This window comes from Nyctereutes procyonoides, unplaced genomic scaffold (assembly GCF_905146905.1).
Source record: "Nyctereutes procyonoides isolate TBG_1078 unplaced genomic scaffold, NYPRO_anot_genome, whole genome shotgun sequence".
In the NCBI taxonomy this organism is placed as follows: domain Eukaryota; kingdom Metazoa; phylum Chordata; class Mammalia; order Carnivora; family Canidae; genus Nyctereutes; species Nyctereutes procyonoides.
In genome coordinates, this window is record NW_026575121.1 from 29,413,128 (window position 1) to 29,440,498 (window position 27,371).

At 37.8% G+C, this 27,371-nt stretch overlaps 1 protein-coding gene across 12 annotated transcripts in view; it reads left to right on the plus strand.

The window, feature by feature from the left end:
* The window catches only part of LMO7 (LIM domain 7), a 200,363-nt gene that overhangs the window by 124,017 nt on the left and 48,975 nt on the right, over window positions 1-27,371 (plus strand). For 7 of the 12 annotated variants that reach the window (XM_055336006.1, XM_055336008.1, XM_055336009.1 and 4 more), the window contains 9 exons: window positions 13,410-13,440; window positions 14,495-14,608; window positions 18,312-18,510; window positions 22,055-22,307; window positions 22,644-22,928; window positions 23,238-23,516; window positions 23,820-24,020; window positions 24,889-25,608; window positions 26,567-26,596. In XM_055336006.1, the coding sequence (XP_055191981.1) occupies window positions 13,410-13,440; window positions 14,495-14,608; window positions 18,312-18,510; window positions 22,055-22,307; window positions 22,644-22,928; window positions 23,238-23,516; window positions 23,820-24,020; window positions 24,889-25,608; window positions 26,567-26,596 (2,112 nt within the window). The remainder of the gene's footprint in view (window positions 1-13,409; window positions 13,441-14,494; window positions 14,609-18,311; window positions 18,511-22,054; window positions 22,308-22,643; window positions 22,929-23,237; window positions 23,517-23,819; window positions 24,021-24,888; window positions 25,609-26,566; window positions 26,597-27,371) is intronic. The other 5 variants (XM_055336016.1, XM_055336018.1, XM_055336014.1 and 2 more) reach the window with 4 other exon arrangements.

Below are 27,371 nucleotides of genomic sequence, written 5' to 3' on the forward strand. Positions count from 1 at the left end.
ATATTAAGGAGCTAAAATTGCTAGGATTTGGTTGGTAGGGAAGTGAGTTTGAAGGGGAGGAAGTTGTTTGGGTTAATTAGGGTTTAGCTTTCTGGCTCTGAAACATAGCCCTTCACAGGGTTGGAAAATATGGAAAAATAAACAGAATTGGGGTTTAGATGATACTTGCACTGGAAAAGAACTTTTTTTTTTTTTTTAAAGATTTTGTTTATTTATTCATGAGAGACACACAGAGGCAGAGACACAGGCAGAGGGAGAAGCAGACTCCATGCAGGGAGCCTGATGTGGGACTCAATCCTGGGTCTCCAGGATCACGCCCTGGGCTGAAGGCAGTGCTAAACCCTGAACCACCTGGGCTGGCCTGGAAAAGAACTTTTAAAATTATATCTGAGCTAATGCTAGTGGGGATGTAAAGGACAGATCTGAGACAAGTTGTCTGGGAAGTACTAGTTGAATTTGGTTTGGACTAAATATGGTGAAGGTAGAGAGGGGGAAGAAGAAAGAGCTCATTAGGTGCTTTAGTCTTAGAAATTTCAAAAAGATATTTGCAAAAAAAGTGAGAAAATTGAAGTTGATTGCAGTAAATGCCAACTAGTCTGAAGGATATTGGATTGAATGTATATTGACCTTGAAAGTTAATTGAAAGGCAGGGTTATATTAATCTGAGTTTGAAAGCCAATTATGTTATTCCTTTGAAGCATCCATTCTTTCTCAGTAGTTTTTATCGGATGATTGGTGATACTTTGATAATATTATGAAATTTCAAGTGTTATGTGGAAGGCTAAATAGAAAATGGAAAATCTGTCACAGGTGGTATACGTAAATGGAAAAGTTTTAAATAATGCATGATGTTGGCTTTCTAATAAAAGACAGGTAGCTTTATACAAATTGCAAGAAAGATAAACCATAAAATATTAAATTAAAAACAATTTTTTTGGACAATCAATTTCTTAGACTTCATTTATTCTACATATGAAGTAGATTGGTGTTGGTTTTACTAGTCTTGAGAGGTTTGGAAGATATAGTCACGAAGGAAGAGTAATTCTCCATTATCTCATTCCTTTTTCTTATGTCACCTGTACTTCTTACATGTTTGTAATTTTACTGTAGGACAGATGTCTTTGTGGATTTCCATACGAATTTAGTGACAGTTCAGTTTTGAATAGAGTTTTGTTGACACAAATTATATGCAGATAGTATTGTTGATAGTGGTTACTGTGGATGGTTAAAAGGGAGAATAAGGAGTAGGTGCCATTAAAATTTTTTTTTTTTTTTTTTTTTTTAGCTAGATGATAACTTCTGCTTTGATTTGGCTTTCAGGCAAGATGGATTTGGGTTTGAATTATAGCTATATAGGAAAACTTATAGAAAGTCATTTAATCTCATTAAGATTTGGTCTCCTATCTGGAAAATAGGAGACCAAATAGAGCTATATTGAAGGAAGAACTCATATGAAATGCATATAACAATGCTGATGTAGGACTTGTATTAATTTCCTGTGGCCACTGCTCAGTGACTTAAGCAACATAGATATATTCTCTTATGGTTCTGGAGGTCAAATGTCTAAAATGAGTCTTCAGGGGCTAAAATCAAGGTGTCAGCAGGTCTGGTTCCTTCTTGAGGCTCTAGAGGGAGAATCTGTTGTTTCCCTTCTAGAGGCAGCAGGTGTTCCTTGGCTGTTGGCTGCATCATTCTTTTCTCTGTCTCCACAGTCACATCTCCTTCTCCGATAGCAGTTAAGCCTTTCTCTTCTGCTCTCTTATCAGGACACTTGTGATTACTTTTAGGGCCCAACTCAATAATCCTGGATAATGCCTTGTCTCAAAATCATCAACTTAATCACCTGCAAAATCCTTTTTGTCATGTAAGGTGACATTTGCAGATTGCTGGGATTACAGTGTGAACATTTTGGGGGAAGGGGATGTTTGTTATTCTGTCTAGGATAGTACTCAAATTATCAATAATTGTGAACAAAAAATAAAGAATTGGAGATGGAATATTCGTGTTTAAACTAGGAAAATTTACAATAGTACACTATGAAATATCAGTATACAATATATTTTATATACAGATGTATTTTAAAGAATGTACCTAACCATTCTGGATTGCATGAAAAATGGGACCTCGTATATTATTATGTAATGGCTTAAATAAGGTTTAATTGGAGGGCCATCTAAACTGGTCAGATGTTACAGGACATATTTTAATATGACCATGATAGAGAAAATAAGATGATGTTTTTTTACTACTTTAAATTTGAAGGATAAGCAAGCTTGAATGCATTTTTCTGGGATAATGAGAACTCTGGGCTCCTAGCTTATTTATACTGAGCTGCAATTCTTTGAGCATTCAGTATATATTTCCTAAGTGTCAGCTACCATGCAGGCCCTGAGTTAGGTCTTGCCCTTGGATATACCAGGATGTTTTTCATTAACTTCTCAGGTGTGTAGTCATTGCATGGCTGTTTGCTTTGCTTACACTTTTGATATCTTTTTCTAGATTGCAGTCATTAAATGACCCTTTCCACTAATTTTCAGCCCATAGGAACCTTGAGTGTGCTTTATTTAAGAGGAGTTAGTTAAATTCTTAGATCCTCTAAAACAGTGGTTCTCACTCAACCATGGGCGATTTTGCCCCCCAGGGGACATTAGATAATGTCTGAAGACATTTTTGATTGTCATGGCAAGTATGAGTGGAGTGCTGCTGGTATCAGTGGATAAGGCTAGGAATGCTGTTTAATACCCTACAATGCACAGTATAATTCTCCCACAATGAGGAACTATCCAGTTGAAAATGTTAATGCTGCCAAGGTTGAGAAACCCTCCCTGCTCTAAACTTATATTGCCTCCACGAACCTTTGGATTAGATAAAATTGTGAAAAATTAAGGTTTCTTTCTATCTTGGAATTGCCCCCACAAACATTAGATAAAGAGAAGTGTATTTAGAACAGGCAAAATTTAGGACTAAAATGATAAAATTAGGCTAGGGATTTTTTTTTGAGGTTGGAAGGGGTCCTAATTTTTTCCATAGTGGAAGTTAAAATTTTGAAACAAGTATAAGTTAGAGGCAAGAGAGAATAATTTACTTCTAAGCAATATGGAGACTTGTGACTGTGTAGGATAAACAAATAGTTTAGTGTGTATTACTTTGACTATGGAATTGTACTATCCACACACATAGCACATTTTGCATAAATTACAGCTGAGGAATCAGCAATTCCTGATAACAGTTTATATACTCTTATGCTTTGCTGCAAAGAATGTTCATGTGTATCAGAAAGGAAAGAAGTTTTTACATGCTAGACACTTTAAATATATCTCAATTGGGGCACCTGGGTGACTTAGGCAATTTAAGTCCCAACTCTTGATTTTGGCTCAGGTCATGATCTTAGGACCTTGAGATTGAGCCCACTGAGTCAGGCTCCATGCTCACTGGGGAGTCTGCCTCTCTTACTCCCTCCCCCCTCCCCTCACTTATGTGCACGCGCTCTCTCAAGTAAATAAATATGTATGTGTGTGTGTGTGTATATCTTAATTTTCATGAATCTAAAGGTAGATACAGCTTTATTTTAATATAAGAACGTGTGCCTTCAGGAAACCAAAAGATTTTCCCATTTCATCTTATTTGTGTTTAACTTATAATCTTATTTATAGTTGATAAGTACATGTCTTACAGAAACTGGCTTAGCAGGGGTGAAGTACAGGAGATCTGTACCTTGCAGTTGTTCTTTCACTCTGAGAATTATCATGATGTATTTCATTTACTTATAAGTCTTCTAGAAAGTGCTTTGGTAGTTTTTTCCTATGTGGAATCTCATAATGATCTAAACTTTTGCCAAAAAGATAGTAATGGGGAAATTCTGACATTGTCTCTGGGAGACAGATTTACACAGGATATGGTAGTTGCCATAGATAGGTTTTGAGTCAACGCTTTGAGCGAATATTGAGAGACCTATTTCAGGATAACATAGAGGCAATCGTTTTTTCAGAATTAAAAAAGGTAAATTATTTAAAAAATATATGATGATGGGAAGTGTGTACTAATACCTAACACGGTCTTAGTCTATGGATTATAGTCAATGGAAAGTATGGATCACATCAAGTCTTAATAGTTTTATGACTCTGGGAAAGTTTTAAGCTTTTGGAGTCCCAGTAATCATTTGATGGTTGTGGGGATTAAAGGAGATAATGTATAATAGTCAATGTCATGATTAATATGAAGTGCTTAATAAAGATAATTATTTTAATATACATTATATAATGAAGCATAAAGTAAGCTTAAAACAGAGCACAATTGCAAAATACTTCATAATAACAGTGTCCCTGGGGTGCCTGGGTAGCTCAGTAGTTGAGTGTTTGCCTTTGGCTCAGTGTGATCCCAGGGACCTGGGATTGAGTCCCGGATTGGACTCCCCACAGGGAGCCTGCTTCTCCCCCTGCCTATGTCTCTGCCTTTCTGTCTCTCATGAATAAATTTTAAGATCTTAATAATAGTTGGGCCAAAAAACATGGAAAAAAATTTTGAAATTTAAGTAAAATGGATCTCTTGTTGGGATCCCTGGGTGGCGCAGCGGTTTGGCGCCTGCCTTTGGCCCGGGGCGCGATCCTGGAGACCCGGGATCGAATCCCACGTCAGGCTCCCAGTGAATGAAGCCTGCTTCTCCCTCTGCCTGTGTCTCTGCCTCCCTCTCTCTTTCTGTGTGACTATCATAAATAAATAAAAATTAAAAAAAATAAATAAAATGGATCTCTTGTTGCAGGACTTCTTAGAACTTTAATTTGTTGTTGTGTATATTTGAGAAGAATAGGTAGAACACCTGGGAAAAGTTTTCTACCTTAAATCCTATTAAAGTTTTGCTATCTTCTCATGTTTCATGATACACAGTTTGAGAGACACTGACTCTGAAAGTACCTCACCTAGCACATTCCAGTATCATGGTACTAAAAGATTTATGCTTATAGTTGATTTTCATATTGCCATTGAGCATGGGTTTGAGCATTTAGAAGGATACCTGAGATAGGTAGTTCAGTATTCTCCTAAATTGTATTTTTAAGGCAAGAATGTTTTTTTTAAGATTTTGTTTATTTATTCATGAGATACAGAGAGAGAAAGAGAGAGACAGACAGACAGATACAAGCAGAGGGAGAAGCAGACTCCATGCAGGGAGCCCGACATGGGACTCAATCCCGGGACTCCAGGATCACACCCTGGGCTGAAGGCAGGCACCAAACCGCTGAGCCACCCAGGGATCCCCACAAGAATGGTTTTGACAAGATATTTGTTGACAATTCATTATTTTCCCTCCTTTGAGGAGAAGCAACTAGCAATTTAGTCATTGTGTATATGAATGTAGGATATTACACAGTTTAAAAATGGTCCAATAGTAGTTCCTCAGCTCTTCTCTCAACAGCATTTTTTGACCCTTTTGGCTTCTCTTCCTTCTTCCCTTACCCCTGGCATGCCAGCCTTCCCATCACAGGAGATGGTCCTCTGTCAACTTTGCTGGTTTCTCCTCTACTTATTAACCCTTATGTGTTGGGTTTTCCGGAGCTCAGTCCCTAGACTTCTCTACCCTTATTTTCTAGGTGATACTATTTTAGCCTTGTGACCTTACATTTCATCACTATGCAGACAGTTTTGCGGATTATATATCCAACCTAGATTCCTAGCTTGAACATCTTGTGTGTCTACTTACCAATTAATCCCCATTTCTACTTTGTAAAGTGTCTCAAACTTAACATGTCTGAAACCAAAACCCACTATTTTCATTCCTGCTGCTACCTGGCATTGTTACCTATAGAAGGAAATATGGGTAAGTCCCTAATTCACATCTTCTCTAGCCTCTCCCCAATATATTTGATATAGTTGAATGTGTAATTCCATTTAGTACACTGCCTACATAGTGGGTACTCCATCCTGCATTGAAAATTGACCATTTCTGGTTTGCCGTCTAATGGAGAATATATGTGTGTAAGTCTCCAGTGTAAAATCAGTTGCATGTGACAGCAAACACTGCATAAAGTAGAAGAGAATTACAAAGAATATGTGGTTCTGAGGTTTAGAAAGAAAACCGACCTTTCAGCTTCAGTGTCATTTTTTTAGGCACCATCAGTGTCTTCAGATGCATGCAGTTTTCTTCCTTTCTTTTGGAGTGAAACTTAGCTATTCTTAGTAGGTGTGGGAGGGTGTGAAATTTAATAAATTATTTTTAACAAGCACTACTCACTTGATTGTCATGTTTGGAAAAAGCATTTTATGTTGCCAGGGCAAAAACTGTTGAGTTTCCAGGAGTTTTTTTCTCACATAGGTAAGTTCAGAAATCATTGAGTTTATCTATTTGTGCTCACTAATTACCTCCAGATTTCATGCTGTTTTCCCAACTGACATTTTTACAGTTTCCACATTCAGGTAGAACTGCATTCTGCAAGTTTCATGGGAGATGAAAATCTATGAGTCACATGTGTCTAGCATTACTGGAAGATTGTCCAATGGAATGCAGTTTCATTTTTAGGGATGAAGGTGGGAGGAAAGGAAGAATTTCAGTTTTTTTTAAATGCAGCTTAGAGAGAAGGAAAGATAAGTGCAGTATTCTAAGAATTCATCTTGATCTTGTTGTTCACAGGTCTCTTCCTCCTGCTTGATGCAGTCATTAAGGAAAGGTGGTGGTATTTGCTCTCTATTAAATAATGCAGTGGATGAGCTTCCATTAATAGAAAAATAGAATATTTTTCTTTTTTTTTGGAATAAAAACAAGCCATTTCCTCAGTAGTATTAGGAGTTATTTGCTTGTTTATGTTTTTGAAAATTTCACTCAGTACCCTTTAGTTTATGTGGAGGCAGCCATCTCATTTCATATATAAGAATGATGCCACTGGTGTCATGAGAAGGACATCTGTTCTGCATTGTCTCCGCTGTCTCCCACTGCCACACATGTGACTCCCCCTTTCCTCGTACATGTCTGACAGATTGAAAGCAGATGCTGTCCACACACTTCTGCTTGTGATTGCGTATGAAATCATGACTCAGAGCCTCATTTCTTGAAATATTTTTAAAGTTGTGAACAGGTGGCCAGACTTCATAAGCAACAACTGGAGGGCAGAGATTACTTAGTGTCTTGGAGAGGGACCAAGTATCTTGTGAGTCCAGTTTCTGTAACATCAGCCCGGTTTCTGAAGAGGCAACATCCAGGTCAGCTGGTGCCATTCAGGGCAGGGCCAAACTAATTCTAGAAGGGCTGAGTCCCTAGCAGGCATCCCCGTCTTACTCATTCTGGGAAGTCACCTCTGGGAAGGATGCCTGGGGACAGAATCTCCCAGTGAGTTGCAGTTGTTCTGAGGAACAAAGGTAGAAGCTTTATTCTGGGCAGGAAAGGAGGACTATAGGGCTGTAGGATTAGAGGCCAAAAGAAGGATGAATATGTATGCCAGGGAAGAGATAGGTACGGTAGGAAGCTATACTTGAGCCCCTTATAGAATTTCAGATTCCTTGTTAGCCAGAGAAGCTTGAGGGAGTGGCAGGTGGAACCACACGTCTTATCTTTCTTATTAGGATGTGGGAAGTGTTCCCTCATGGTTCCCGAGGCAAAAAAAATGCCACCGTGTAAGCCATTCCAGGATGAATTTTTTTTTTAAAGATTTTATTTATTTTAAATTTTTTTTTTAATTTATTTATGATAGTCACATAGAATGAGAGAGAGAGAGAGGCAGAGACACAGGCAGAGGGAGAAGCAGGCTCCATGCACCGGGAGCCCGATGTGGGATTCGATCCCGGGTCTCCAGGATCGCGCCCTGGGCCAAAGGCAGGCGCTAAACCGCTGCGCCACCCAGGGATCCCAAGATTTTATTTATTTATTCGTGATAGACAGAGACACAGGCAGAGGGAGAAGCAGGCTCCATGCCCGGAGCCTGATGGGGGACTCGATCCCGGGACTCCAGGATCACGCCCTGGGCCAAAGGCAGGCGCTGAACCGCTGAGCCACCCAGGGATCCCCCAGGATGAATTTTAAATCACGTTTCCTACAGTTCAGTAGGATAACTGTATTTCACCTTTACCAACTGGTGAAGGCTTGGAGAGGATGAGGGCTAGGATTTGAGGAGGAAAGATGATTTTGGAGCATGAAGTGTTCAGTTCTTTGGGAATTCTGATATTGTGACAGCATGATGAGATTGGACCTTTCACTGTTGCAAATGAGTAAGTTGGTACCTTCAGGAAAAGGCGTATCGAGATATGGGACAGGAACATAAAAAGAGAAGTGGGTAGGTGTTTACAACTATGAAATTTTATCTGATTTGGTGGAAAAATCACGTCTGTCTCTTGGTCTTCATCTGCTGGATTGGCTTGTGCGTGGCTTTAAGTAACTCTTACATAAACACATTGAGTGCAGACCCGTAGCTGACTCCAGAGGTACAGCATGAGTCAGACATACTCCAGTTCTCCTCAGCCTACTGGAAGAGGTGATGGGAAAGGCTGCAGTGGGCACATGCGTGTGCGCCCAGGGTTAGCTCTTTGGATAAACTGAGGGTATTTGGAAATGCTTTTGATGAAGCCCTAGAACACAACTGACTGCCCCCAAGCTATAATAAAACTATAATATCATCCTTTGTTCTCCAACTATGCTATCAGATATTAGGGAGATAGATTTTGGCTATGTAGGCACTTTTTGTTTTCTTATTTTTCTGTGATTTTGAGCTTTTGGAAAATTTGAGGTTTGGCCAAAGCAGTTTCTGTTAGGAAAAGGAAGGATGAAGAAGGTTGGCTTGGTACCAGTATGGATATTTGGCCAGTGATAGTAATACCACATCAGTTTGCCTTACCCTCTGTTTGACCTTATTATAGAAATAATTTCCTGTTCAAAGTTTTCCACGGCAAGAGGGCAAAGAAAGCATATCAGGAGAGTGTCTTGGATTATGCTTCACAGAAATGCTTCCCCTACACTGTTTGGTTGAGATGGATAATTGAAGGATAGTTTTGAAATGTCTTCTTTACATGATCTGCTTTGATAAAACACTTCTTAAATTTCTCACTTAAGCCCAGCAAGACTGGTATGTTTTTCCTAGGTGAGTCTATGAGAGTTCAACACATGACCAATTTTTCATGGCCAGTAAAAGTAGAGCCACAGTTCATACACAGAGATGGGAATCCAGAGCCTGTCTCCTTAGCCAAGCTGGCTCTTCATGGAAGAACCTGGCATGGGGATCTCTGGAAGAGAGCTAGAATATCTACGTGGATTTTATTTCCCTTTGCTTAAAGATGGCCCTCTTGATTGATGATTTGTACTAGTATTTTAAAATAGCTTCAGTAAAGAAAGGAGGAATCAGACCTAGAGCTTCCTGGTTCAAAGTATACGTAGAAGCTATTAGGATAAGATAATTACAGGTGGATGAGTTCACTGATGGGTTCATTTGAAAGTTTGTGCCTCTTTTCTTCCTGACCTCTGGCAGAAAGTTCAGAGGTCTGTGATGGGTATATGTTTTCTGGCCCTTTGTCAGGTAGTGAAGAAATTACCAGGGCTATTTCATTAACAGTGGAAGATTATATATATGTTATACTTGTGATTTTCTGAATGTTAAACGCAATATTAAAAAATTAGTATATGAGACACAGAAAGCTGGCAACATATTCCATGTAGTCATTTTTAAAAACTATTAATGTTTCATCTCTATACCTTTTCATGGTAAATTTTGGTTTCAAGGAAGGTTTAGATTCTTTGGATTTTATCTTTCAGAGCTCTGCTGGGAAGCTTTTCATTGCAGAGATTAGCATTTCATCTTTGTACTTAGCACTCTGAAGTTGGTTTTTGTTTTTGAATCTCTGCCCCTTTTTTGGCCTTAACATTGTACAGTCGTAAAGAATTCCCTTTTCCTGCAATTTTAAAGATAGTATTTTAAGAAAGAAGCCCCATTATGGGTATCAGTACAATTTGAATCAGTTGGATATGCTTTAAGCAAGCTAATGCAATTTAACTGTTCTTTGACATCATGAATATTTATTAGAAATCTCCAGAGATTTTAGGCTTTCTTTTGCTGACTTACATTTCTGTAAGCAAAATACATATGTTCAGTCAATATTTGAGAGCATCTGTGTACCATGCATTATGCTAGGTGTTGTTAATAAAATATTATGTGGTTGCCAGGTGTTAGACGTGTCTTTAGACAGGTGAGATATGGCAGTAAACAAAACCCCCCAAAATGCTTTTGGATTCTGGTGGAGGAGAGGCATAATGAATGCATGCAGTAGATGGTTATAAGTACAAAAACAAAGCAGAGATGAGGAGTGTCAGATAAGCTGGTTGTAATTTTATTTTTTTAATTTTTTTAAAGATTTTATTTATTCATAAAGATGCAGAGAGAGAGAGAGAGAGAGTGAGAGAGAGAGAGAGAGAGGCAGAGACACAGGCAGAGGGAGAGGGAGAAAAAGGCTCCATGCAGAGAGCCTGACGCGGGACTCGATCCAGGGTCTCCAGATCATGCTCTGGGCTGCAGGCGGCGCTAAATCGCTGCGCCACCGGGGCTGCCCTGGTTGTAATTTTAAATATTTGGGTCAGCATGACTTCACTAGGAAGCATTTGTGTGCAGCTTGGTGAGTAAGTGGGCTCTACCCTCACATAGCTTATAGTCTAGTGATAACTGCTTCTTGATGAGCACTTACCATGAAGTTAGGGATTCTGCTAAGTACCTGTGTATATTTCCTCCTAATCTGCTGAACTCTGGGGAGCATTATCCCCAGTTTCATCAGAAGGAAATGGAAGTTTTTGATAGTCAAATTGCTTAGGTGAACATAGTAGGATCCAGAACTGAACTGAAGCCTATGCTTTTAAACATGGCATTGCACCAGTATTAACTCTTGAAATGTTTATGGAGAAGTTAGCCAATTTTGTAGATTGTGCTGGCTTATTTTTGGTTCTTTTGTGTTGGGCAGTAACTTCGTTGGCTCATGGAAAGTCAGCCTTACCATGAGATTCCCCTCAAGCCTGTTCTATTTCAAAGGTTTTGGGGTTGTGCCCATTGGCCACAGAAGGCAAAGAAGCCGTGTGGTCACTGACTTCCATCCAGTGGGATGTGTTTGTTTGTTGTGTGTCAGAGAGTGGCCTTTATTGACTCCAGCAAATCATTGACTACTTGAATTCCTGGCATTACATTTCAGTGATAGGATACTAATTTGGCTGGCCTATGTATCATTGTGTGCAAGAGCACATTATAAATGCTCTTACTTAGAAGGGAATATAAAGTGCGTGAAAGATTAGAGTGCCATAGAGTGCCAAGGTTACTGCATATTGTGTTTATTACAGAATAGACCATACTTTGTATTTATAGTGATTGCTTCCTCAGAATAAAAAGTAAATGGCAAAGGAGTGTGTTGGAAGAGAAGTCTTTATGGAAGGATGTGGAAAGGAGGTCAGGGATTCAAGAGTGCTCTGTTGTTCTTTTTGCCCTCAGTGTGCTTATGATATTCTACTAAAAGCATCCCACTTTCAATGCAATGGCAATTTCCAGCATGGTCTGTCCTTTGTGTTGAGTATTAATGCTTCTCTTGTGCTTTGAATAATTTAATTTCTGAAGTGTGTATGTTGGTTATTCTTCTAAAAGAAGCTATTTTATAACCCTATGTGCTATTTATTTTATTTTATTATATATATGTGTATATATATGTATATATATGTATGTATTTTTTTATTGGAGTATGGTCAGGTTTAAGTGATCCTCTTCCATTAATTACTTCCAAATTTAAATGTTGATTTTTACAAGATGATTTTTTTTTACGTAGGAGGTAAGCTATGAAGAGATAAACACTTAGGTTGTATAGTTGATTCTTTTAATTTACTTTTTGAAATATAATATGCATATATAGAATATACATTATAAGTGTATATTTCAGAGACTTCAGAGACAGAACACACTTGGGTAGCCAGCTTTCAGATCAAAAGAAAGGAAAATATCCGTGACCCCTCCTTTTGCTATTGTTATGGAGGGAAGGGCCCCACAAGGGTAACTACTCTCTTTAACATCATATCTTTGTTTTGTACTTCCTATGAATGAAAATTACAATCTGTACTGTTTGTGTCTGGTTTTGCTTTTTTTTATGGCCATATAATATTTCATTGATAATTTATGGGTTCTATTGCTAAAGATGCATGTGCAGCTTCCAGTTGTTTCTATTATGAAAGATGCTTTTGTAAACCTTCTCATATATGACTTTTGGTGAGTATATGTAAACATTTCTGTTGGGTATATACCTGGGATTGGAATTCCTGGGTCCTAGGATACATATACTCAGCTTTTATAACTATTACCAAATAAATTAAAAGTTAAAGTAGTTATACCAGCTTACATTTCCATAGTAGTATGAGAACTTATGAATTTTACTTTTGTCCTCTTTTGGAGAAGGTAGAGTGCATGTTGTTTTAAGGTACATTTCACTTCACGATTGTTTTATGGAAAAGAATGGCTGGAGCTGTCTCACTGATTCTTTGAAAGCTAAGTTCAATGTTTGTGAGCTCATTCTCTCCTCTTTTTCCTTTCTGTATATGGGTCTTATATGTTAGATATGTACTTTACATATCTCCTGTGTACGTATGACATATATGTTTATACATTTTATCTTGAAAATATACCACTTACAGACTTTTAGGCTAGAAGTCACCTAGTTTTGTCTTCTCCAGTCTTTGAATTAGTATTGATCCTGCTTCAGCGTGTCTAATGACAGGAAGCACATTAGTTTTAGGGGGTCCCCTTTGTCAAGTAACAACAAATCTACTTTTCAACCTAGATACTTCTTCAACATTGTGGTGACATCTGCTTCCTTTTAATTTCTCCCATAAATATCATGCCCTTTTACAGATGTAGAAGAAAACTCGGGATTCTTGTGACAGAGTGAAATTTCTTCAGGGAGAGAGATTCATGGCCGTTTCTTAAACTGTAATTCTCAGCATCTGCAGGACTATGATCTCTGAGCATTTTACTCTGAGAAACTTAGGTGAAAAACCCATGGACAATGGAAAAGAAAACTCAGCAAAACTGCTCCCCTTGCCCTTCCCCTGCTCTTTAAGGTTTTGTTTTTTTCCCATTTTTGTGCCATGAGGCACACTGACATCCCCCCCCCACCTTTTGAATGGGTTTAAATATTGTTTAAAATAAAAATACAAAAAATGTAAATAGTGTGTTTATAAAAATCAGACTGTAATGAAAAATATGAGAAAAGGACAACCTTACTTTTTATAGAAAATGGACCCATTCTATTTCATGAAATCAATGAATATGGAAAATTCTGATGGCTAATATGCCATCCAAGGTTTTTGAATGTCCAGGTGGTATTAATATTCATGGAATTTTAGAACAGAAATGAGTTTTTTCTACTTAATAATTTAAGGCTCGTAGATATTACTTAATAGGCATTTTCTTTTTTCTTTACAGGCAAGAAGAGACTGATAGGAGAGTGAAAAATGTAAGCTATATTTAAGGGAACATTATTAATGGTTTTTTTACTTACATGTTCTGTAATAAGGCAGCAGGATCTAAAAATATCTGATATATACTGTGAATCCTTTTTCTAATGGAAGTGTTGCCAATAGCCAACCAGTCGGGAACTCAAAGTTTTAAATAAGCTTAAAACTGTATGTCCTCTGACGGGGTGAAAGAGGGGAGATGAAACCTGGGGAGTGGCTCCTTACATGTGAGTAAGCTGGGAAAGACAAATTAAACACACTTCAGGATCTTCAGAGGAGTTTGTCAAACCATCAGGTCAGACTTTAAGGGAAAATGCTGAATGTTTAAGAACTCTGTACTTCTATGTCTAACATTCTGCATATTAGAAGAATTTCTAAAAGTGTGACAGCTTTATTTTAAAAAAATACGAGAGCTCCTTATTTTTTAAAAAAGATTTCATTTATTTATGAGAGACACACAGAGAGAGGCAGAGACATAAGCAGAGGAAGAAGTAGGCTCCCCACAGGGACCTCAGTGTGGGACTTGATCCCAGGATCCTGGGATCAGAACCTGGGCCAAAGGCAGATGCTCAACTGCTAAGCCACCCAGGGTGTCCCACAAGAGCTCCTTATTAAGGAAGCTGAGAACCACTGATTTTAAGGGTTCAATCTGTTTGTTGGAAAAATTAGTTACTTTAAAAGTATAATTTGCTGTCTTCATAAATGTTTTCCTTTGTGTGTACTAGTAGAGTATGCAAATACCTGTTGGAATCTGAGCTTTGGGTCTGAGAATATGCTCAGAGACAGAAATCTTTTTTTTTAAATAAATTAATTTTTATTGGTGTTCAATTTACCAACATACAGAATAACACCCAGTGCTCATCCCGTCAAGTGTCAGAGACAGAAATCTAAGAATAATTAACACTTTTAATGACTCTTCTCCTTCACATAATTGAGAAGAAAATCTACTTTTCAACCTAGATACGCTGTCTTCTGTCTAGAGTGCTCACCTGCATTAGGACTTGCAGTTAGTTACTGAGTAGACTGATCTTGTTTTGTGGAATTTTTTTCAAGGTTTTGATAACACTGTACTGGTTGGGAAGAAAAGCACAAAGTAACCCGTACTATAATGGACCCTATCTTAATTTGAAAGCATTTGAGAATCTTTTAGGACAAGCTCTGACTAAGGTAAGGAAACCACATCTGGATGAGATGACTACTGCTCCTAGTACTACTACTTTTTCCTCCTCTTCCACACCTCCCTGTATTCCTTTCCTTCCATTTCTCCTCTTCTTTCTTCCTGCCTTCTGACAAATATGGCAGCTCCTGTTATATGTGCTCCACTCTGGATTTTATAGGGTAGAAAGGGATTTTATTTATTTGCTCGTCTTATATGCCACCACCAAGGAGTGAGTCTAGGTATTTATTTCTTAATTTTAGAAAATTCAATGACCTGCTCATTTGCTTCCTTTTGTAAGGCACTTGATATAACTTAGCTCTTTCTGTATTAGGAACTCAACTTGTTGTAGAGAGCTGCTTCAGGATATATTACCATGTGTGAAAATTACTCAGTTTCTCTATCTTAATATCTTGTTATGGGTCATTATATCTCTAATGCCTCTATACTCCCAATTTCCTCATAGTTCTGCCATATTGCTTCTGTTTTCTAGAGAGCAGTGAATGCTGTTACATGTAATGTGGTAAGGGGTTTAAATTAGAATCTTTCATCTTAAACACATTTCTAGTCCTTTATATCTTGGAATCAGTATTATAGCTTTTGAATGCTTAAGGATTGTTTGAGGGCAGTCAACTGCCAGGGCTGACCATAGCTCTATCAGATTTTCATTTCAAAGGTCCAAATAGGAAAATTAACTCCCCCAGGGGAATATTTACATAGGGGAATTTGCATTGCTCAGAAGAAAATAAGTAGCTAAAATAATACACCATCATCTAATTAATAGTAGTTGCTCTTTGGATTCTTATGGCCATTAAATGATACTGTCCCAAGAAGGTATTTAACATTAATCTCTGGCACATGGTAAGGATGTGATAAAAGTTAGTTACCATGATTGGAAGATAGAAATTTTAGGTCAGGATGAAATGAGCACCTTGCCTTATATCTACTCTGATCTTCAAATACTTTTGCCTGAGCCCAGCCACATACATTGTAAAAGAGGAGATTGCAGAGCTTAGATGGTTAAGATATTCCTTCTTGATTTTTTTTATTATTTTTGAATCTTAGAGAGTTGAGGGAATTTCCCTCAAATTGCTTGAAATGGTTAATACAGTTTATAGAGTTATTCTGCACAAGCCTTATAAATGTTGGGAGAACATTCACAGAAGGCGCATCCTCCTAGAGTACTACTGTCTGACCGAGACAGATGAACAGATAGGTCACCACAGTGGGAGAGGATAAGAGCGATGGATGAATGTCCAGGTGGCTTGAGATATGAGCAGAACTTTGCTTTACAGTTATGTCAGCTAGGAAAACTTATGGTTAAAAATAATATGGGAATTTGGCTCCTGTATTAGTGCTCTCTTACGCCTTTGGTTCTTTTTATGGCAGTCTGACTCAGGTTGAATAATCCTAGTACAGCATTTGTGCTGGGAATGCTTTATTAAAAGCTATTTCCTGCCAGCAGTGTCAAAACCAGAGTCGATAAAACATTTTGATAGATAAAACTGCAGTTGTTTCCATTCCATGGGGATGAGGATAGCCATAAGAACTGTATAAATATCTATGATCACTGTTTTGCATCTGTTCAGTTAAAAAGTTATTGTGTTCAGATGTTTCACACTGAAATAGAAAATGCTTAAAGGCCAATATAAAATGTCAATTAAAAAAGTTACGTGGTAAGCTGTTGTACCTGAGTCATCATATAAACTGGAGGTGATTCATTTTAGATGACTTGTCAGATGGAAGTTCTCATAAAAACCAGGTACCAGGGCCAGACTCAGGTTCTTTTATAACTGAGGTTACCCATCACCAATAACTTGAACATTTTATGAGGTCAAAAGTCATCTTACTCTGTGTTCAGGACTCTGGACTTCAACAAGTACATGTCTGAGAAAATTGATGAAATGAAAGATGTACTTAAAAATTTTTAAAATCTTTTTATATTTTGAGAAGTATTTTGGTGGTATCAGCACTAGGCCCAGCTCCCCCATCTCCTTGGAAATACAGTACAAGATGTAGGTGCTTTAGGGTGTCAACTCTAATGCCAGTGTGTCTGGCATCTAACACAAAGGAGCTCTCACATAAATCTACTAGATCTTATGGGTGCTTCCTACATTGGTCAGACAGTTGAGCCAGGAATTGACAGATCCAGTCTCAGCCAAAAGTATGTCCAAGACAGCTGCTAATTATGCCATTGTACACATTTTTTTCCAATGCTATCCATATGTTGAAAATGTTCATAATTGAAAGTTGAAAGAATTGTGCAACAAATACCCAGATATGTACCATCTGATTCAATTATTAACACCTTCCCCTACTGGCTTTACATGACTATATTTATCTGTTTTTACTTTAATCATTTCAAGGTAAATTACAGATCTCTCACTCAAAAACTCAGCATACATCTCTTAAGAGTAAAAATATTCTTCTGAATGACTACAATGTCTATTACACTGAAGGAAATTAATATTTCCTACTATCTAATATCAAGTCCATATTAAAAATTTCCCAATTGTCTCCTGACCTTCTTTTATGGCTTATTTTTATCTGAATTCTGATTTAATCAAGATTCAATTCACATATTACATCTGGTTGTTAGTATTACGTTCTTTAAGCTGACTCTGTACTTTGCTCATCTGCAGCTAGCATTTCTGATTTATATACTAATGACCAAATTACCTTTTCTGAGGCAAAAATTAGTTATTAGTTTTTCTTGGATTACTATATATTGGGACTATACTAAGGACTTTGTAATTTTATTGCAATCCTAATTTTAAAAAGTTCAGTTTTATTTTGCTATTAACATTATCATAGAGAAATGTTATTCAAAATAATGTATTTATATATATGTATTTTTAAAGATTTTATTTTTAAATAATCTCTTCACCGAACATGGGGCTCGAACTCACAATCCCAAGATCAAGCATCCCATGCTCTACTGACTGAACCAGTCAAGTTCCCCCAAAATTATGCTTTTAAATCAAGTTCCATATGGTTTACACACCTATAATCATGTTTGTTGTATGTCTACATATGTCTTACGTGAGCCAAACAAACACTTAGGTTCAGGGAAAGTAAATTTGGAATGTCCACAAACAAGTCTGCTTTCCTTGGCTCATATCTAGGTTTTATAATCAATGAAAATGAATGAATTCTGTGGTGTATATCTGCTGCCCTTCCCCTTCTTTCTTTTTTTTAAGGGTTTTTTTTTTAAAGAAACTATAATAATTATAGTGATTGTATTATAAACCTTCCAAATATTTCCTGGAAGAAGGCTGACTATAATCCTATTAACTTACCTCCTTTTGGGTATCAAAATTAAGGTTGGCATTTTGCTTTGATTCCTCTCATGTTTATTACCAGATAAATGTAAATAATCAATCATTGATTTTAGCACTTGAATGTGTTATTAGCTTTTCTTCTTTCTATTAAAATGTTTCCCCCTTATTTTTAAGTAAACTATACTTGTATTAAATAACATTGCATACCTCCTTTTTTTTTTCAATACCTCCTTATTGTTACATAAGTGCCAAGTATTGTGGGAACACATTTACAGGTTTATACTCCAATTTTTACCAGATATTCTTTTTATGTTTAACAGGGAAATCTCATTGTCTTACCAAATATAGCACAACTTGAGCTCTGCAAACAAGTAATGACTGATTGTGGTTTTGGAAGTTTATGGTAACTCTTTTAAAAAACCTTTCCTTTTAGGCTCTTGAAGACGCTAGCTGTCTGAAAAGGAGTGGCAGGGACAGTGGTTACGGTGATATCTGGTGTGCTGAACGTGGAGATTTTCCTACTTCTCCAGGCAACCATAAGCGAGAAGATTCATTTGAAAGCTTGGACTCTTTGGGGTCTAGATCATTCACAAGCTGCTCCTCTGATATTACGTTGAGAGGGGGACGTGAGGGTGAGCTGCATTTTTGACTGTCAGTTCATTTTTTATTTGTTTGCATGTTAAGAGAAAATTGGGAATGGTAGAGAGTAGAAAAATAGAGCAAAAACTATTGGGGCAAAAATTTTATTAAGATGTGAATTTCATAGAGACTAGAATATTGGGGGGTTTCTTTTTCTTTCTCATTCCTTCCTCCCTGTATCACCACTAGAATGGTAATAATTTCACTTTTTTTCCCTTCCAAATTTAGAGGCAGGTGGGGAGACCATTAACTGTGACGTGTTCAATCAGTGATAATCTATCCTAATTCTCTTCTCTTCCAGATTCAGGTTTAATAATCTGTGTTCTGAGGCCTATTGACTGATACAGCTACACACAAAAAAGATTCTATAAAAGCCTCCTGTAGTTCTTGAATAATTTGCTTCTCAAATTATAAAAAATTTTTAAGAAAAAGCAAGCAAAATATTTCTATAGTTTTCTTCCAAATAATTATTGATACCTATTATGCTAGAATATTATGCTAATCTTTGATAAACTAAATAGCCATACTAGTGTGGTATTTGAGAACCTCTTTTGGTTCTATTAGGGTCAGAGTGAATCCAGGACAGAGTGAGGAAAGAACATATAAATGAAAGCTACCCTGTTATTGGAGGAACCTTCTTTCAAAAGCCTAATATATATGGTCAAATCAGTTATTTAAATGTGTGTCTTCTTCCAGTGGCTATTAGGTGGTGTCAGAAATTTCTGCCTGTATACCTCTAGCAATTCAAATTTGAGTAGACTGAAACCACAAGTTTTTGTGCTTCTGCCATCAACATGAAAAAATTGAGAGTTCAGTCATGAACTTATGCTAGATTGTTAGGGATTTTACTTTGCTGGTTATATTGATAATTTTATATTTTTACTTGCTTTTCCTAGTGTTTTTATTAGAAAACATTTAAATATCAGCAAAGTTGAAAGAATTTTACAGTGAATACCCATGTTCCAGCTACCTAGGTCTATAACATTGTACTGTGTTTACTTTATCACATTTACCCCTCTCTCTATACATTAATTCTACATCTTGCTTTTTTGAGATACCTCAGAGTACATTACACTTGTCCTAAATAGTTCAGCATACAACCATCGATAACAATCTTTGTTGTTGTTGTTCTGGTATAAATTTTACATAGAAGCCGTATACTACCATGGCTTTGGTTTTGAAGAAAATTAATCAACAAATAAAGCATTTCAAAACCTCAAATTATTAGGTTTTAGAGTAGTATTGACACTTTAAATTTAAAAAAGTGAATAGCTATCTAAGAGTTAATTAACCTTTTATAGTTACTGCTCCATTTGTTGGTTGTCTGTTCTCAGAGTGTGACATTTTCATAGCTTAGATGACTATTAAGGTTTTAAGGAAATGAATCTGAGTTTATAATTCATCTGAATGATTAAAACTTTAAAAGCAGAGGCTGAAATTCTTAAGGCACTATATCCCTTTGTCCTGACTGGATAACCAAAAACATGCAGTGTTTGAATTTATATCCAGCCAACAAAGAATTAACGGACAAAGACAAGGTGTGTGGGAATAGACAGGCTTCTCTTGGTTCCAGGATAATGGTCCTATGGTGTGGAATGGAAGTCCTTTCCTTAGATACTTGTTGGAGTGGTTGCCAGGTACAAGTGACAAAAAGCAGAAGACCCCTGTCACACTGTTTCCCGATATTGGGGAAGGAGTTGCAGAGCTTGTTTGAAGAGGGTGGAAGTAAAGACTTAGTATTGCAACTGAGGGAGAAAAGAAAAGCCTGTGGCCCACCCCGATGATCAGACTTTTGTAATCAGTGTACTGAAATTTTGCTACCTACTGTGTTGTAATCCCAAACTGATCACCACCACGAGGATATTATTTTTAGGTTAACAGCATTGAAAAGTCTTTAGTTTTATATTAGACCTCTTACCCTATCAAAGATATTTACCGGCAGCCCAGGTGGCTCAGCAGTTTAGCACCTCCTTCAGCCCAGGGTGTGATCCTGGAGACCTGGGATTGAGCCTGCTTCTCCCTCTGCCTGTGTCTATGCCTCTTTCTCTCTCTCTCTCTCATATGAATAAATAAATAAAATCTTTTTTTTTTTTTTTGTAAAAGATATTTACCACTCCATAGGGAACTTCACTGGATTCAACGATAAAAAGATTTTGAGTTTAAAATTCTAACATGGAACAAATCTTAGGTACAGGGCACAGGCATCCTCCCAGAGAGCCCTGGTGGGAAGCCAGCAACATTTGCAGACTTTGTTGCCAGATACACAGAGGCAGGAAGAAAAGAAGGGCAGAAAAGGGAGATAACTCAGTTTGGATCTATAGTAGTATTTTGTAGCCTCTTTTCTTCCTGTGTCTTTATTATTTATTTTTTTAAAAGATTTTATTTATTTATTCATGAGACACACACACACACACACACACACACACACACAGAGGGGGGTGCAGAGACACAGAGGGAGAAGCAGGCTCCACACAGGGAGCCTGATGTGGGACACGATCCCGGGACTCCAGGATCAGGCCCTGGGCTGAAGGCAGGTGCCAAACCACTGAGCCACCCGGGCTGCCCACTTCCTGTGTCTTTAAAAGAGCAGACTTAGGGATGCCTGGGTGACTCAGTGGTTGAGCATCTGCCTTCGGCTCAGGGCGTGATCCTGAAGTCCTGGGATCAAGTCCCACATCGGGCTCCCTGCATGGAGCCTGCTTCTCCCACTGCCTATGTCCCTGCCTCTCTCTGTGTCTCTCCTGAATAAATAAATAAAATCTTAAAAAAAAAAAGAGCAGACTTATTTTATGAAAACAGATCAGTATTTGTATCTATCTGACCTTGAGGTGTATCAGAGTGCATTCTTTTGAATTTGTGTTTGAATGATTTGGGATCAAAACACACGGTTCCCAGTATTTCCATGGCCACCCTCAGAAAAAGCCTTAAGTTGTGTGTGTTGATTTAGGAATGAGTCTTGATATACCGTTGGACCAAATGATTTCTGAAGTCCCAACCTCCTATCTGATGTGTAACTTGCTTGTAGGGGTCTCGTAAGGATCTAGCCAACCCCTTTGTGATATCATGCTTTCTGCTTCTCTTTGCATGTCCTGCCTTATCTTTCACCTCACAGAAATTTGAGACAATGGCATGCTTTATTTTAAATTATGGACTTTACCTTGAATGACTCTTTGATCTCATTTTAGGTGTCCTTGACTTGATTGCTACATATTCATGTGTATTTCATCAATAAATTTTATGTAAAGTCACAGGGTCAAGGAAGATTGGGAAGAAAAGAAGTTCAGCAGCTGATGCGGACTTTTTGTGCTTAGAATGTATAACAGTAAAAGAATGTAGCGCATGCGCCTCCAGTATGCAAAGCAAGTTCCTCCTAATGGATCTTATCACAACTTCATGACAAATTTCTAAAAATATTCCCCAGAGTTAGCAGAAGAGCCCTGGCTTTCCAAGGGAAAGGCAAAGCAGGCATGCTGTGTGGGTTCAGTTAGACAAATGATCTGGAGAGTAAAGCAGATTCTCTTGCTTTTTCTTTTATAGGTTGTGAAAGTGACACAGATTCTGAATTTACATCCAAAATGCAGGATTATAATAAGGACGATATGTCCTATCGAAGGATTTCAGCAATTGAACCAAAAACTGCTTTACCGTTCAATCGTTTTTTGCCCAATAAAAGTAGACAGCCATCCTATGTGCCAGCGCCATTGAGAAAGAAAAAGCCGGACAAAAACGAGGATAACAGAAGAAGTTGGGCCAGCCCGGTCTATCCAGAAGCAGATGGAACATTTCCAAGGTACTGGGATGCAAGCTGATGACGGAGTTTTAGAATTCAGTAGGCTTTGTGAATTTGCTGGGATATTTAAATATGGGAAAAGGAATGGTTCTTAAAATGTATTTCATAGATAATAAATTTCACTAATGAAAAATTTTTTTCCTTACCCATATCTTTAGTCATGCATATCCTTATGATATTTCTTCCATTTTAGAGTGTCAGCCTATGGTGTGCTGTTCTTTTTTTAGATGCATGCTTTTAGCCTATTGACATCTTTCAGCTTATTGGATGACTTCTGTTGTTCATTGTGAGCTGTTATTTTCTTTCATTTTTTTTTTCTGTCTTCATTGATCTCAGTGGACACACAGGGAATCCTTTAATTTCCCATCAAATTAGCAGAGCAGAGTGGGATTTTTCAAATCCAGCTTGCTGTCAGAAGGAGGTGTATGGTTCTGAAAGTGGTTCTGACTCCGAGGATGAACGAAGGTTGCCTGACATAGTTTTGGATGACTTAGCCAACCGTAGATTCCGAGTGAAAAAGAGGCCTGAGTGTTTCATCTCGAAAACCACCTCTCCTAGCTCTTGCTCACAAAGGTTTCCTCCTGCTGACCCATTAGCCACTGGGCTGTACAAATTGACGAGGTCAGAAAAATTTTCCAAGATCAGAATGTCTGTTATGTTGATTTTAATACATAACACCCCAGATTGTTTGCAATTTGTCTTTTTTTTTAACACATCTTATAATCTTTGGCCCTTGCATATCAAGCTATTCTCTAATTAAATGAAATGCTGTTATAATTCCTTAACTTTGTTCTAGGAGCTATGATGATGGGAGTGGCAACTAATTTGTCTCATTCAGTGGTACAACCTTTGTGAGCCAGAAAGCATGCCTTTTTGTTGCGTGTCCCAAATTGTCATTCAGTAACTTAACTGGTTGGATGTTTTGAACAGTAACGAGAGGAGAACTTGGGGCACAAATGTGGAGAATTGGCCAACCGTACAAGAAACTTCAAGCTCCTCTTGTTACTTGGAAGAGGAAAGAGAAAAGACAAGGACACCCAACATCATAAAGGATGATCTTTATGTGCGAAAGCTAAGTCCCATCATGCCAAACCCAGGGAATGCTTTTGATCAGTTTCTTCCCAAATGCTGGATCCCAGAAGATGTGAACTGGAAAAGAATAAAGAGAGAAACTTACAAACCATGGTATAAAGAATTTCAGGGATTCAGGTTTGTCTCTGTGCACGTTTCCATTGTTCTAGTGTTCATTCAGCACCCTGGCTGGATGCATTCGACGTGTGCTTTTTATGAGGGAGAAAGAGAAAGGTTTTAATTTTCTCTAAAGAAAGGTTCTAATTTCTCTAGGTTTCTGTAGAACCTCTATAACTGAAAAAAAAATGCCGTTTAAATTTAAACCTTAGGATCTGGATCTTAGAAAGCTTTATGCATGACAGGACTTTCAGTGGTTATAGTTTTCTCCAACTCTCTATCCTTCCTTTTTCTCCTTTCTCTGCATCACTTGCTCTACGGTAGGAGGAATTCAGATTCTGAGGATGAGGATTTGGGCTCTGACAGAAGCTCCTCCATATTTAGTAGAATCCAAAAAGCAAAGCATAGGCTAGACAGCAACTGCCAAAGACGTTCACTCTTGCTGGAATTGGCTACCAAAGGGGCCAGGAGCTCCCGGAACACCCATGCAGCCAGGAGAACCAGTGGTTCTGCGGATGAGCCCAGGTGTACCTGTGTGCATGAGCCTGCCTGCTGTTTGAGTCTGGCCTGGGACCCTGTGCCAGCTGCTGCTGCTACATTAATCTCTGACCATGATGTGCTGGATCATGAAACCTTATTCATAATATTTAGCACAAAAGCCTAATGTTTGATGTATTGCTTTCTGTGGGAGCATATAAGCTTGGGAATCTATAGAATTAAATATCTTCAGCACAATAATATACAAGATAGTACGTAGTTACGCAGTTATGCATGGCATAGTCAGTTCTTTTGGAAAATTATTTCTAAAAAGCTTCTACAGAAGTTGATCTAATTTTATGGTTTTGTTATGTGTGGAGATGTGGAGAAAGGAAATAACTTCTATGTAAACACCAGGGCACACAAGTCTGGTGGGAAAATGCAAAGAAAAGATTCATCAGGGTCTTTTTGAAAGCTTCACAGCATTTTTTTTTTTTTTAAATTCTGCTAACTTGCATAAAGTGCTTGATGACCAGCTCTTCAAACTCTGCAACATCATTGCTGTTTCTCTGGGATGGTGACTACCTCACCATGGCTAACAGTATAAGAAAAGAATGAAAGCAAGTGTGTGTACAGCAGGGAGGTGTGCTCTGTCTATGTTCTAGTCCTATCAGTTGGCCTGGATGGTGCTCACCTTTCTTGAGAAGTACGCTCTGCATTTGCTTCTTTAAATGGTATCCAAGAAGGTCACTGGTGATAACGTTAGAAGCTAGTTGTTTCTTCCAAGCAAGAATCTCTCCTGTGGTTCCATAAAATAATACACCCCTGGGAACTGGCTAGTTGGTCTGCTGCCTAATTACCTTTTCTCCCTAAACTTAATAAGATTCTCCCTTCCTTTTTCTTTTCTGTGCTTTAGTCAGTTTTTATTACTTCAGGCACTCCAAACATATTCTGATGACATCTTAGCTTCTGAAACAAATATCAAAATTGATCCCACTGCCGGCCCAAGGCTCATAACACGCAGAAAGAATCTCTCTTCTGCACCAGGGTGTAAAAGAGATGACCTTGAGATGCCAACTCTAGATCCCGACTTGGAGAATGATGATTTCTTTGTCAGAAAGACTGGGGCTTTCCATGCAAATCCATATGTTCTCCGGGCTTTCGAAGACTTGAGAAGGTTTTCCGAGCCAGATGATTCTGTAGAGCGAGATATAATTCTGCAGTGTAGAGAAGGTGAACTTGTACTTCCAGATCTAGAAAAAGATGACATGATTGTTCGCCGAATTCCAGCGCAGAAGAAAGAGGTGCCTCTGTCAGGGGCCCCAGAGAGATACCAACCAGTCCCTCTCCCTGAACCCTGGACTCTTCCTCCAGAAATTCAAGCAAAATTTCTCTGCGTACTTGAAAGGACACACCCATCCAAAGAAAAAAGAAAGAGCTGTGGAGTGTTAGTGCCTTCCTCCAGGAAGAAGAGAGATGACATGTTGACTCGCAAGATCCAGTCTTGGCAGCTGGGGACGACTGTGCCTCCTGTCAGTTTCACTCCTGGTCCCTGCAGTGAGGCAGACCTGCGGAGGTGGGAGGCCATCCGAGAGGCCAGCCGACTTAGGCACAGGAAACGGCTGATGGTTGAGAGGTCAGAGTGTGTTTCTGCAAGGATTTTGCTTGTCATGGATGGTCTTGTATAACTTTTCTTGTGTGAGAAAGTGGCATTGTATCGCCCAACTCTGCATGTCACGAGCCGTTTTGAAGCATCCTGTAAAAGTGTATATTGTGAGAAACCTATAGTGATTTCATGGAAAAAGTGCAATTCCATATTTGCACATCTCTAAATCAACTGCTTGAGTGAGGCCTGTTTAAAAAGATGTAGATGCAAACTTTGCCTTTGGCCTTGAGGAAGACTACAGTACTATCTGCAACGTGATGTTTCATGAAAGTGTTTTCCAACTATGTTTAGAGACTTTGTATTTGCACGTCCAGGCATTTTTGAAACAGTCTGGTTGTGGTTTTCTTCATTTCTTGTATTTTGAAACGTTTCCCTTAAAATATGGCATTGCAAATTTTATTTAACTTATGATTTTTGTTTCTGACCTAGGTTCCTTGGACTATTAATATGTGACTTTTTAAATTTATAGTTTAAAATTCACTGCAAAATTTATTAAGATGCATGGATGTTATCTGCTGTCTGCTAAATTTTACCTGTATGTAATTATGGCTATTTTGATAATAATGTGTCTGCATTTATGTGTTATGCAACTTGTCATTTTGATGTTCAGCCTGTTGAACTTTGGGATGGACAAATACAAGGTTGATTAAAATCAGTAGATCCAAATCTAACTTCAATTTCCGGAAGCAGGAAGCTTTTTGTTATGGATTTGTTGGTTCAAGGCAAATTAGGAACCTCTTTATCTCACTTAATATGATTCCTTGAGATATGAGATTAATTAGAAACTAAGACATTATCAAGAATAATGTGATAAAATCTTTTGAGATTTGTCCATCTCTTAGTTAGAATCTTAAGTTAAAGTTATTGAACATTTAAAAAGTAACAATTAAAAAGTGACTTTTAATTTTTTGGTTTTCTGATTTCTTAGACTCTTTCAAAAGATTTATGGTGAGAATGGGTAAGTTTTTTAGTTCACAGTGGAAAAAACATCTTTACATATTGTTTGTCTTCTGTGTAATATGTCACTGCACTTCTATCCTGGCATGTCACTAAATGGGGATGCTGTGTGCTGTGCATGTAATTTTTTAAAATGGGAAATTTTTTCTTAATTTTGCAACCTAATAGTAAAATATCTGTCTCTGAGTATGCAGTGCATGAAGTGCCATATGACTGCAATAGATTTTTTTATTAGAAGTTTAAAATTCAGATCTGTTTTTCCTTTTTTTCTTTTCTCTCTCTTTTTAATCTAAGGAGTCAATTAAAAGTAATACAACTACTTGCCTAAGATTAGGTATATTTAGTTTAGTATTTATTGCTACATAGACCAAAATTCTTGCTTTTGGATGTTGAAGCCCAAATGAAGATATTTTGGAAAATCTATGATGGAAAAGGAAAACTAGCATTTACTTTGAAGGTGGAATTCATACAATTGGTATTATCTATATACTCTCAGCTTATGAGGAGCTTCATTAGTTGGGATGAGGAACAACATTAATCTTCCCTTAGTAGAATTTGGAAACATTTTCATGATTACTGATTAGGGTAAAAAGTTATAATGTGGCTGTGTTACAAAGCCAAATCAACTTTCCAAAACTGCAAAAATTAAAATCTAAAATTTCCTAGAAATGCTTCCCAATTCTAGAGTAATGGAGAGTTAAAGCAAATGCTACCATACTTTTACTTTTTACTGCATGCTGTAGAATCATTCATTCGTAGTGCAGAATAACCAGGTG